Source organism: Mastigoproctus giganteus, chromosome 5 (genome assembly GCF_048544385.1).
Source record: "Mastigoproctus giganteus isolate SK-2022 chromosome 5, ASM4854438v1, whole genome shotgun sequence".
NCBI classification, from domain to species: domain Eukaryota; kingdom Metazoa; phylum Arthropoda; class Arachnida; order Uropygi; family Thelyphonidae; genus Mastigoproctus; species Mastigoproctus giganteus.
The window spans coordinates 209,092,479-209,104,592 of NC_143579.1; the positions used below are offsets into that span (position 1 = coordinate 209,092,479).

The 12,114-nt window shown below is 37.2% G+C and overlaps 1 protein-coding gene across 7 annotated transcripts in view; it reads right to left on the reverse strand.

Annotated features, from left to right (window-relative positions):
- The window catches only part of Pka-C1 (Protein kinase, cAMP-dependent, catalytic subunit 1), a 617,895-nt gene that overhangs the window by 74,137 nt on the left and 531,644 nt on the right, over positions 1-12,114 (reverse strand). For all 7 annotated transcript variants that reach the window (XM_090374346.1, XM_090374349.1, XM_090374348.1 and 4 more), the window contains one exon: positions 7,674-7,800. In XM_090374346.1, the coding sequence (XP_090230472.1) occupies positions 7,674-7,800 (127 nt within the window). The remainder of the gene's footprint in view (positions 1-7,673; positions 7,801-12,114) is intronic.

Genomic DNA, 12,114 nt, shown 5'->3' on the forward strand with positions numbered 1-12,114 from the left:
TCTAATACGAGGCTAGCTTCGCATTAACTGAATTTTGGTTCGCATTAAACGTGACCTGATATTGTTACACTTTTCGCACTAAATCGAATATCGCATTAATCGCGACCTAGCTGTATATATTTTTAAGCACTCATAAAAAAATTTGAGTGCCTGTACAAATAAAAGTGATAAAACTGATAAATAACATAGACACAATAAAAGGGCTCTCTTTTCCTACTCATCCTTTTGCTATTGAGCATGGCTTTGTCCCATTCACATGTGATAATCCTGGTATAGTAAGTGTCATAATTATGTTGTCAAAATTAACAAAGAAGCATTTCAATTGAAAGCTACTCCTGTTTTTAGGGCTTTTATTGTGTCTATTTTGTTCTTAATTTTATGACTTTATTTATTTTTTAGTTTTATAAAGATTTGGATTTTAGCTGCATGCTGCATCAATGATTTATTATACATTTTGCATCTTGTAAGAAGGAGGTTATAGTTCAATTACAATAGTTGTTGTTGTTGTTTTGGTTTTTAGGAGCATTAGCAACTAAGGCCATATTGCTCCAGGGATATGCGGTGGTCATTCCCTGACCTTTCCGCATCCTCCGTATTTGGTGGTCACGGGCTCGAACCCCGGTCTAATCAAGAAGCGTGTGCTACGCACTGCTGCTCCTGCCCACCTGGTTACGGAGCCGCCAGTTACAATAGTAAGACTGCATCTGAAATACTGTGTTCAGCTTTGAAAGCTACATTTAAGGAGAGCTTCTTGAAAGACTTGTTTGGTGAAAACAGAAAAGGGATGTCCATATGAGAAAAGTACAAAGGTGTGAATTACTCTTACTCACAACTTTGTACAGTAGAGCCTCGATAACATGAACTAATTGGGATCAGGGATAGTTTGGACTTCCGATTTGTTCTGATTTTCGAACTTATCAAAAATACAGTTCTGGAGACAAAAAAAAAGTTCAGTAAGTTTAGAAATAAAAACACTAAGTTGTACTTACGTATTTTTATTCATAGGTAACAAAACAAATTGAACTTTCAGCCATAATAACACATATGTACATTATTATTATTATGTCTAAGGTGGCACCTAGACTTCCGTCTATCTCCACCTGATAAGCTGACTTTGTGCAGAACCTCTGCAAAATAGACCTGTATGGAAGGTCTCCTCGCCACCAGGGAGCAGCTGGCACCTGCACAGCTGCTCCCCCGTGGCGAAGAGACCCTGATAACCACCCATATTCACTTGGCACTGGGCCTGGTCTTCTCTTTTAAGTGGCTCATGCACAAAAATCCCACACCCACCAGAAGTAGTGCTATATCGGTGGGTGCCAGCAATGCTGCTCCCAGGCTGCCCACACCTGAGAGCCACCAAAAAAAATTTAAAAATAATAATAAATAAATAAAATAAATAATCACACATATGTACAGGCCTTTGACAAAAATAATTACTTATACACCGATGAGCCAAAACATTATGATCACCTACCTAATATGATGTTGGTCCTCCACATGCAGACAAAACAGCTCATACCCAGCAAGGCATGGATGCTACAAGATTTCTAAATGTGTCTTGTGGTATCTGGTACCAACATGTAACAAGCAGATCGGAGTTGCTGTTCCAACACAAACCACAGATGCTCAATGGGATTGATGTCTGAGGAATTTGGAGGCCAGGGAAATACCTGGAAGTCTTTCTCATGTTCCGCAAACCAATCTCGAACAATCCGGGCGGTGTGGCATGGTGCATTATCCTGCTGAAAGATGGCACCGCCAGAGGGGAAGACCACTGCCACGGAAGGATGTACCTGGTCAGCAATGATATTTAGGTAGGTGGTAGACATCAGAGTGCTCAGCACACGGATGACTAGGCCCAGGGTATCCCAGCAGAACATTGCCTGAAGCATGAAACTGCCGCCACCAGCTTGTTTTTGTCCCACGGTGCATCCAGGCGCCATCACTTCCCCAGGTAAACATTGCACACGTACCCGGCCGTCCACATGGTGCAACAGGAAATGTGATTCATTGGACCAGACGACCTTCTTCCAATCACTCAAGGTCCAGTTTCGATGCTCGCTTGCCCATTGTAGGCGCTGCTGCCAGTGAACCATGGTTAGCATGGGAACTTGGAATGGCCTGCAGCTAAGCAGCCCCATTTTCAGCAGGGTTTGACGTACTGTATGTTGTGACACATCACTCCCATTACCGGCATTTCACTTAATGGAGAGTTGCACTACAGTCGCCCTTCTGTTGCCACGTACCATACGGAAAGCCTTCGCTCACCTCGAGCATTGATGAGCCACGGTTGTCCAACAACTCACCAGCGTTTTGTGGGTTTTCCCTCCTCAGACCACTTTCAGTAGGTTTGATTGATTTGGTAGTTGTTGGCGCATCGGCTTCTGTGGCCATATTGCACCTCCCAAGGTTTTTTGCAGTACTTTGATCCAAGCCCGAGGCGGGAATCGAACCCGCGACCTTTGGGTTGCCGGGCAGGTACTTTACCCACTCGGCTAGTTTCAGTAGGTACTAACCACAGCTGACTGTGAGCATCCCACCTGCCATGCCATTTCGGATATGCTCTAACCCAGTCATCTGGCCATTACAATTTGGCCTTTGTCAAACTTGCTTAAGTCTGCTGCCTTTCCCATCTGAAGAACAAGAGTAACACTGATTAAGGGAGCTCAGTATCAAGTGTTTTTATACCATGTCCTGATCCATGCTGTAGTTCACCTGCAGTTGCTTCGATTTGTATAACGACTTGCTGGTCATAATGTTTTGGCTCATCGGTGTATTTTGCCGAGCCATTTTCGAACTGCGTTTCTTTGTTGCCAGATCTCTCACTCTTTTAATCAAGAGTAGTTGAGTTGAACAGTATTCAACTTGTTGCTCCAGCTTTTACACTTAGGGTGGGGAGGTGGCATAAATCACCATCCTCCACGCCCTAAGTGTAAAAGAACAGAGTTCAATTCCCATCAATGAAGGGAGGAATTTTTATGGGCCTTATTCACGTGGCTGAGTAAGTCAGTATGGTTTTTCTCCCCGAAACTCGGGTTTTTCATCCAGCAAACAGAAAATTGACCACAGAACACGCAAGTTAGAGACAGTATACATGGAGCAATATGGCTGTATTGGCTGATGCTCCCAGAACCCAACAACAACAACAAACAGCACCTTCGACGGATGGACCATTTAGCTGTTCTCATTTTTTATTTTTATTTTAATTTTTTTGCACCATCATCTGAATCAAGCTTCAGTGCAAACTTTAAAATTTTTTCCTTGTTTTTAATTTCTGTTATGGTTGACTTTCCAACCTCGTAAAACCTTGCTAACAAAAACCCTTTCTCCCTTTAAAAGTCTGCTTCCTTTTAAAAGAAGAAGACCATAACTTAAGTACAGTAAAATAAAACTCTGTAAATGTTCAGAATCTCTTCATTCCTATAACTAAACTTCGTATCATGTTAGTTGCAATTTCTGCATGCCATTTTCTTCGGTATTGATTGATACTTATCTTTTTTCACTGTTTTAGTTTTTACAATCCAAAACAAAATCAGTGAACAGAAATATCAGGTTATAAAGTGTTACGTTTAGTTAGTACTGTATGTATATTAATTGAGCCATGTGCATAAGCGTAAATTTATTTTTATTTTGCTAACCTGTGGATTCTTCTGATTTTCACGTATAATTTAATTTCGTTAATTGATAAGATAAAACAAAGGTATAAACTTGTGCGTTATATCTTCATTTTTATAGCCTGTGGATAATATTCCTCTGATTTTCGCTTATTACAATTGCTGTTTAATAGAATAAAAATTCAATTCCATGAAACCATCATAGCCTTTTCACCATTTTTATGGTGAAAAGGCTATGATGTTAATATTTTGTGTACTCTTTGCTTCAATATTGAGAATGCTGTCAAAGGTAAAATTCGATCTAAATTGAATCTGGAAATACAGGCCAAAAAAATGAAAATGGATTCCGACAAAAAGTTTCCTCCTGCACCTTTGGGAGCCACTGGGCGAGTTCCTATCTCAGACGTTGAAAAGGGACGAGGTGACTCGCGTAATCTGATGGCGGTTGTTATGAGTGTGACAGACAATGGTTTTTACCGACTTGGAACTGCTGAAGGAATTTTAAACCAACTCTATGCCAGATCACAATTCACTTTATGTCCCAAGGACTTACTGAGAGTTGGAGACATTCCTGACCACAAAATAGCTCTTTGGTCAGCCGCTTCCGCTCAGTCCATGGGTAGTGGCCAAGGGTTTGTGAGGTGTACTTGCAAGACCAAGTCCGAAAATTGAAGTGCTTTTATACGAAAAAGGCAGTTAAATGCAATTCAAAATGCTATTCCAGTCTACCTTGTAGCAACAGGTAGTTCAGCACTGGTCTTTTTCTCTTTCTGTAGAAAAACCCCGTATCTTACATTTTCACATGCATCTTTTCAATAAAAGCCTTTCTCATACTTTGCCGAAATAGTATTTGTCATTCTATATAATGCCTAAGTATTCTATACAATGCCTAGGGAAAGTATGTAATATATTAAAATAAAACAGACATTTCATACTTTGCCTAAAAACGTAAGGCATTGTGAATGCCAGCTTTTCACACTTTGCCGGTAATATATATATATATATATATATAAGGAGGTCATAATGCGACTGTATAAGACAACTGTAAGACTGCACCTAGAGGGGGGGGGGAGATATTGATCTTCTTGAAAGGGTTCAAAGATATAATCTACTTAAAAGGAGACTAGACTGAGGTCTATAAGGCTCTGAGAGGGGACAGTAATATGAATGAAGGTGAAATTTTTATAGTTATAAATTATACCAGAACCAGGACCCATAAATTCAAATTATGGGTTAAGAGATTTTTACTGAATTATAAAAATTTTCTTTTAGCCAGCGAGTCGCTAATTACTGGAATTCAAATGTAATCTGTGAGGAGGGAAACATACAGATAGTTTTTCTTTTTATATATTTTATTATTATTTCTTTATCTTTTTTGGCTAATAAACCAAACATCTGTAGTTTACTTGCACTATATGGCTAATACTAAAATGCAAAGCAGGCTATAATCATAACATTCAGTTATATCAAATGATTTCCTTCTACTTTATTCTAAGAATCATATTTATGAAAAAATTATTTCCAAGATTTCCAAGGCTTTATAAGACCATTTCTAGTAATCTATTAATCATACATTTCAATGGATATCTGTACTTTATTCCAACAGCTTACTAAGAATATATCCGATCTGAAAGCCAAACTTCATAGGTAATTTTATATCTTTTATCAACATAAAATTTTGATTTGAATTAGCATGATCAATATTTAATTACATTTTTTATACAAATATATGAAAATTTCATAACTACTTCATGATATTAATTACAAATAGAGCAACCCAATTTACTCTACTGCTGAGAAATCATGATCTTTCGTTCTCTCTCTCTCTCTCTCTCTCTGATTGTCCACACCTTGGTTCAATAGCACTTTCTATTGAATATTCTATTTCTTTCTGTTCCTTAAATTTATATGAATTACCACAACATCAAATGGAAGTCTGTTCCAACAATCAATTACTCTGAATAAAAGCAAATTTTCACACATCTTGCAAACATCCATCCCCTTATGTGTTTTGTCTGAGAAAGAGTAAGGATGCCATTGGCATCTAGTTTACTCAATCCATTCAAAGCTTTAAACATTTCAATTAGGTCCTCTCACAGATGCCTAGTTTCTAGATGCTACAATATGCAGAAACAGTCTTTCTTGGTAAGAATACCCTTTTAGGTCCTTAACTAATTTTGTTGCTCTTCTCTGCACCAGTTCCAACAGTTCTACATCCATCCTAAAATGAGGCTTTCAGACTTGTACTCAGTGCTGAAGGTGTGCCCTAACCACTTCCATATACAATGGGATAATCACCTCCCTGTCTCTTCTGGAAAAATTCCTATACATCACTGGCATAACCACATTAGCTGTCCTAGCAGCCTGTTTGCACTGCTCAAAGAACTTTATTTTGGACTGTAGAATTACTCCTAGGTCTTTTTCATCCTCCAGTACCTGAGTGTGGTACCACCCAAGTGGTATGTTATTCTGGGATTACTGCTACTGACATGCAGTACCTTGCATTTATAATTATAAAACCTCACTTGCTACTTTTCAGCCCATCTTCCTAATTTATCCAGGTCTTGTTGGAGTTACACACTGATTCCTGTCAGAAATCTCAGACATTAAACTCGATATGCTTCAATCAATATCATTAATAAATACAGTAAACAACAAGGGGCCCGGCATTGAACCCTAGTGATTCTATTCATAACATTAGTCCAAGAAGAGCAGTGCCCATTAACAAACCACCCTCTGTCTTCTGCCACTCAACCATCCCTTTATCCACAGCAATAACTTTCCCATAATACCCCACACTACTCCAATTTGTACAGCAGTCTTTCATATGGAACAATATCAAAAGTTTTACTGAAATCTAAGTATATGATATTAAAATTTGTTTTTTTGCATCCAGTTACTTTGTTACGGTGTCATAGTAGCTAATTAAATTGATCAGACAAGATCTCTCCTTAATAAATCCACACTGTCACTGCTGTATAACTGCATTCATGTCAAGATGATTCAGGATTACTTCTTTAACCACTGACTCCAATATTTTTTTTGGGAACAGAAATCAAGCTTACAGGTCTATAAGAAATCATTTCGATTCCCCTTTGTAAATAGGGGAGACATCTGCATATCTCCAATCTGTAGGGACCTCCCATGAACTCAATGATGATGCTCTCCTAATGATGGCCAAAGGTCTGCATACTTTTTCTGCTGCTTCTTTTAATATAACTAGTTAAATTCTGTAAGCTTCAGGTGCCTTATTCACTTTTAACTTCAACCATTTCTCTTCCACTTTTCTCTCAGCTATCACAAAATCATTTATCCTCCCAGTTATAATTATAATAACTTGGTTTATTTCTGGTACCTCCATCCCTAAAAACTTTAGAAGTTTTTAGGGATGGAGATATCAGAAATAAACCAAGATGAAAAATATATTCATTTTTTTAGCAACCTGAACAGGCTCATCAATAGTTATGTCATTCATATCTAGTAGACCACTGTGACCCATCCCTTTCCTTCTAGTATTAATGGACACAAAGAAGTCGCTACTTTGCTTTGCTTTGTATTCTTAGCCAGAGACCTCTTGTAATATGCCTTAGCTTGCCTAACCATTTTTAGTGTTCCCTAATAATTTATAATCATTCCACAGAGTTTCTTCCTAGGTAATTATCAACATATTGTGATGTGCAATTAGCATGATCTGCATTTTTATACAAAAAATACAAAAATTTCATAATTCTTCCATGATATTAGTTACAAACAGTCCAATCTGATTCTCTCTGCTATTGAAAAATCATGATCTCTCTCTCTCTCTCTCTGATTATCTATGCTCTGGTTTAATAGAACTTCATATTAAACCAGAATATGGATGGAGCAGAATAATTAGATCATTATGTAATGTTTTGTAATAATCCACATCTGTATGTCACTATTTACTCAACACAGCCAATTAAGCCAACACTGACTTTCAATCATGGTTGAAAAACAGGCATAGGATAAATTTTTAATACAATCAATTCATATTTATAATATCACTTAGCTTGACAACAAAAGTAGAATTTATACCTTTATGTAACCCTGCTGATCTATTAAAAGGTTCTCTGGCTTAAGATCCCGATAAATCAGATCCAAGCTGTGAAGATATTCAAATGCGAGTACTATTTGTGCAGCATAGAACCTAGAATGGGGCTCACTGAAATTAAAAAAGATAATCAGTATAAATCAGTGACTGAGAATAAAAAAGAGATAAGCACCTTTTTGCTTGTTAGATTTAAAGAAAAATAAATGACACTGATTCAGAGTGCATAATTAGTTGATGCTATAAATTTCAAAAGCTTAATGAAAAATACAGCAGATTCTAAGCATTAAGGAACCACCATTTCAAAAAGTTGTTTAAAGTAATGCCATCTGTTACTTCAGATGTGTATGTAGCCACTTTATTAGGAACACCTTAACAGTGAGTGGATCCTCATTTAACCCTCAGAACCACGTGGATTTTTCATGGCATGAATTCAGCTGCTTCCCACAGAAAGGAAAGCAGTTGATTCCACATGTAACTCTTTATTTGTGATATCCTTATCCTTGGATAACTCTTTATCATGGTGCTAACTTTTGATTTTTAAAAGCTGGAGATCAGGAAAGAGGAAAATAGGAGATTCAGGAAAGAGGAAAATAGGAGATTCAGGAAGCAGGAAAACAATAGATTTAGGAGGTAAGCAGGAGGAAAACCAGAAATTTTTCAGAAAAAAGGAAGGTTTTTGTAAAGTTCACCACTGGACTAGAAATTATATTTCACTGACAGAATACACATTTTATATTAAAATACAGCAATAGGACTTTTTCCCAGTAGCGTATACTTTCAAACATTTACTTACCTAGGTGTTCTCTATGTATGGATTTCAGTTCGGATTGTCTGTTAGATATCAATTAGATATAAACTGATGATTACTTCAAGAAAGATACTGTTGCAGACTTTGCGCCTCTTCAGAAATATCGAGACAGAGTTTTGTTTATAACAAAGGCACTGCAGTTCAGCCACAGCTATCAAGAGAATTTCCAAAGCATCACAGTCAGAATTCAGTTTTTTCTTTCTTTTTTTTTTTCACCTGGTTAAATATTCTCTGACACTTGGCATTGCAATGAGGAGTTATTAAAATGCCAAGAATAACTTGGGATAATTTGCTATATTTCATGTTTCCTTGTGAGCTACTGATGTGCCATAAAAAATTAACCAACCATCTTCTTCTGCACTCGCCAATTTCCCAACCAAGGACCACCAACATCATTTATTTCTTCTTTCATAAAGCATCTGGTGGGTTCTCACAGTGAAACTAACAGAACTGATGTTGCAAAATATTTACTGCTTCATTTGTTTCTTTATCTTTAACATCACTAAGAAGTACAAAACTTGTCCATAAAAAGTTTCAAATTTGTTGAAAATGATGCACTGCCAAGTTAGTGCTACCTCTACATTTATAAGAACATAATTTTTTCAATGGGAACTTGTGCATCATGCAGTTCAGCAATTAAATGCCTATGGCTAATTCAGAATCATCCTTCTGGTTTAGTTTGGTAATCAACTTCTATTTTGGAAGAAGATTTAAAACTATTGAAAAAATAAATCTGTATATAACATTCTTCAATCTATCTACAAGTAATGATCTTACTCAGTACACGAATGTGAGGTACATTGGACTGAAGAAAAGAACTGTTTGGTCATGTTGGGATAACATTTAAAAGAAACAAGTAAATTGCTTTATTCAAGCCAGAAGAGAGGAACACGAATAGACTTTCTGCACAAGTTAAGTAAAACTTCTTTTGGTTCATGAACTGGATGATTCTTTGTTGTACTTTTCAATTTCGTAACACTGAAAAGTGCTTATATGGCTTTTCTCACCTCTTCCTTAAACAGATTTGCCAAAGTTTGTTACTGTTATACCAGTCTAGTTACACATTTAACCAGAGACAGCCACTCTGTACACAAATGTTTGGCATGCACTGTTGAAATTACTTAAATCTGTCTTCCCTTTTAGAGCTTCTTTCTAAGCTGCAGTAAATGTCTGGCAAATATTCACTAACCTTCACAGGAAGGCAATCAGCTCCCTTTAATTAATCCCACTAATTAATAAGATGATAAAGACTGCTTACTACTACCAAGTGCTCAACTTCTCTTTTAATTCCCTTGCCACTCCAGCTCTGGCTTACCATAACAGAAGCATTATCGACACTTAACATTATAAAGTGCCAGGCAACTTTTTTTTTTTTTGAAGGAATTCTACATGCTTTCAAGTTATTCAGATGTCCAATGTTGTCCACAGTCACCTTCCGGTGCTGGCAATGAGAGCAAGCTGCTTTCAATTTGACAATAAATTTATTTTTAATTTTATTATTAATAATATTTCATAATATTTTTATTATTATGAAAGGTCACCACCAGAATGGGATACAGAGGGAATCACTCTGAATACTGCCATCTGTTGCAATTGAAAATGGCCCATTTTTCAGAGCCATTACTACTATTCATGCAGTTTTGCTAACCTGCAATTTTGCAATGCCTGCTATTTTTGTTCTTCCATAACTGTTTTTTGTATTGTTTCTAAAAAAAGTGCCTGCATGATCAAGAGTACTGAGAGGAAGATTATTTTCTATGACAAAAGTTGTGAATAAACATTTGTCGTTTATGACATCATCATTACTATGAAACGCTATACCTATTTTTATGTTGCATTTCCTGCCATTTAAAATTGAAAAATCACCTCCATGTACAAAACATGGAGGTGATTTCTGAAAAAAAGGTAACATGGAGGTGATTCACCTCCATGTTACCTTTTTTTCAGATTTTACAATGCATGGATATCTTGCACATCTGAAATTTTACATTGTATTTATTTGACATCTTACTGAGAATAATGCTATTATTTCACATTTATATTTTGAATGTAAACTGGCATACTTGGTGGCCAATTCATTAACAAAAATAAGAAAGTCACATTTTTTTATTTCAATTTTAACATAGTTTTAAAATTTTTTTGTAGAAAGAAAGAAAGAAAGAGGAAAACAGTTTTTTTGCAAAATTGATGGAGAAACTCTGTCATCAACTATATTATAATGGTGAGATGGGGTCGAAATCAAGTAAAAATAAGATGGAATCTCCACTCTAAATCTGGAAAGTTGGAAGCTATGTGTGGCTGGCAACTTTGATGGCAAGCATGGCATGAATCACGGTTATAGGTTTCTACTGTTGTTGTTATTATTTAGTTTTTAGGAGCATTATCAACTAAGGCCATATTGCTCCGGGGATATGCGGTGGTCATTCTCTGACCTTTCCGCATCCTCCGTATTTGGTGGTCATGGGCTCGAACCCTGGTCTAATCAAGAAGCGTGTGCTACGCACTACTGCTCCTGCCCACCTGGCTATGGAGGAGCCAGGTTTCTACTCTGAAGAGCTTGTTCCATTACACCCCCACTGGTGCTCAATCAGATAGAGATCTATTAAGTGAGTAGGGAGGCCTATGCAGTAGGCTGAATTCACTTTCACGTTCTTGAAACCAGTTCTTTACGACTATAGCTGACTCGACACAATATCCTGTTTGAAGTAAACTGTGGCATTTGAATGTTGCTCCATTAGCATCAAGGGAACCTAATGTGCAATACAAAAACTCTCCCCACATCATTACGCCACCACCACCTGTCTGGTTGTTGACACCTGGAAGGATGAGTCCATGGACTCATGCTATCATCTCCATATTCTGGTCCTCCCATTGGTGTAAAACAGCAGGAACTGAGATTTGTCAGACTAGACAATGTTTTTCCACTCCTTCACTATCCAGTGTTGAGGTTCCTAAGTCCACTGTAACCATATCTTCTTGTTTTTCGCTAACACAAGTGGAAGAACCTAGTTGGGTTGTTAGCTGTGATACCTATCTGTGACAAGGTACAAGTTTTGTGTTCTGAAATGCCCCTTTTGTTACAGCTGCTGTACTGAGTTGTTATTTAACTGAATATAGCCTTTATGTTACTCTGCACACACCTTGTCAGCCTCATTGTTCTCTTGCATCAATTAGCTGTTTCCAACCACATGATAACCAATGACTGGATGTTATTTGGTTACTGGACCTATCTCAATATACTCGAGCCACAGTCATGTGTGAAAACCTCTGTAGGGTACAGTTTCTGAGATATTCAAACTGGGATTTCTGGAACCAACTACTGTGCCCCTGTTCAAACTTATTTAAATCTCTCATCATCAGTTCTCACAATGAATTGCACACATACAGCATGATCCTAACACATGATGCTGGAGCACTCCATTTAATGAAAAGGGAAGGTGTATCTAATAAAGCAGCCACTTTATTAGAGCCACTGTGTATGTTACATGATGGTTGCCAATTTTGTGCCTTTATAATGTACACATTTTTTAGAAGTAGCTCATCAACACTTGACAAGATTTCAAACTGTGATATCTATAAATGAATAACTCATAAAACCAGCCAAAGGCAATGAAAAT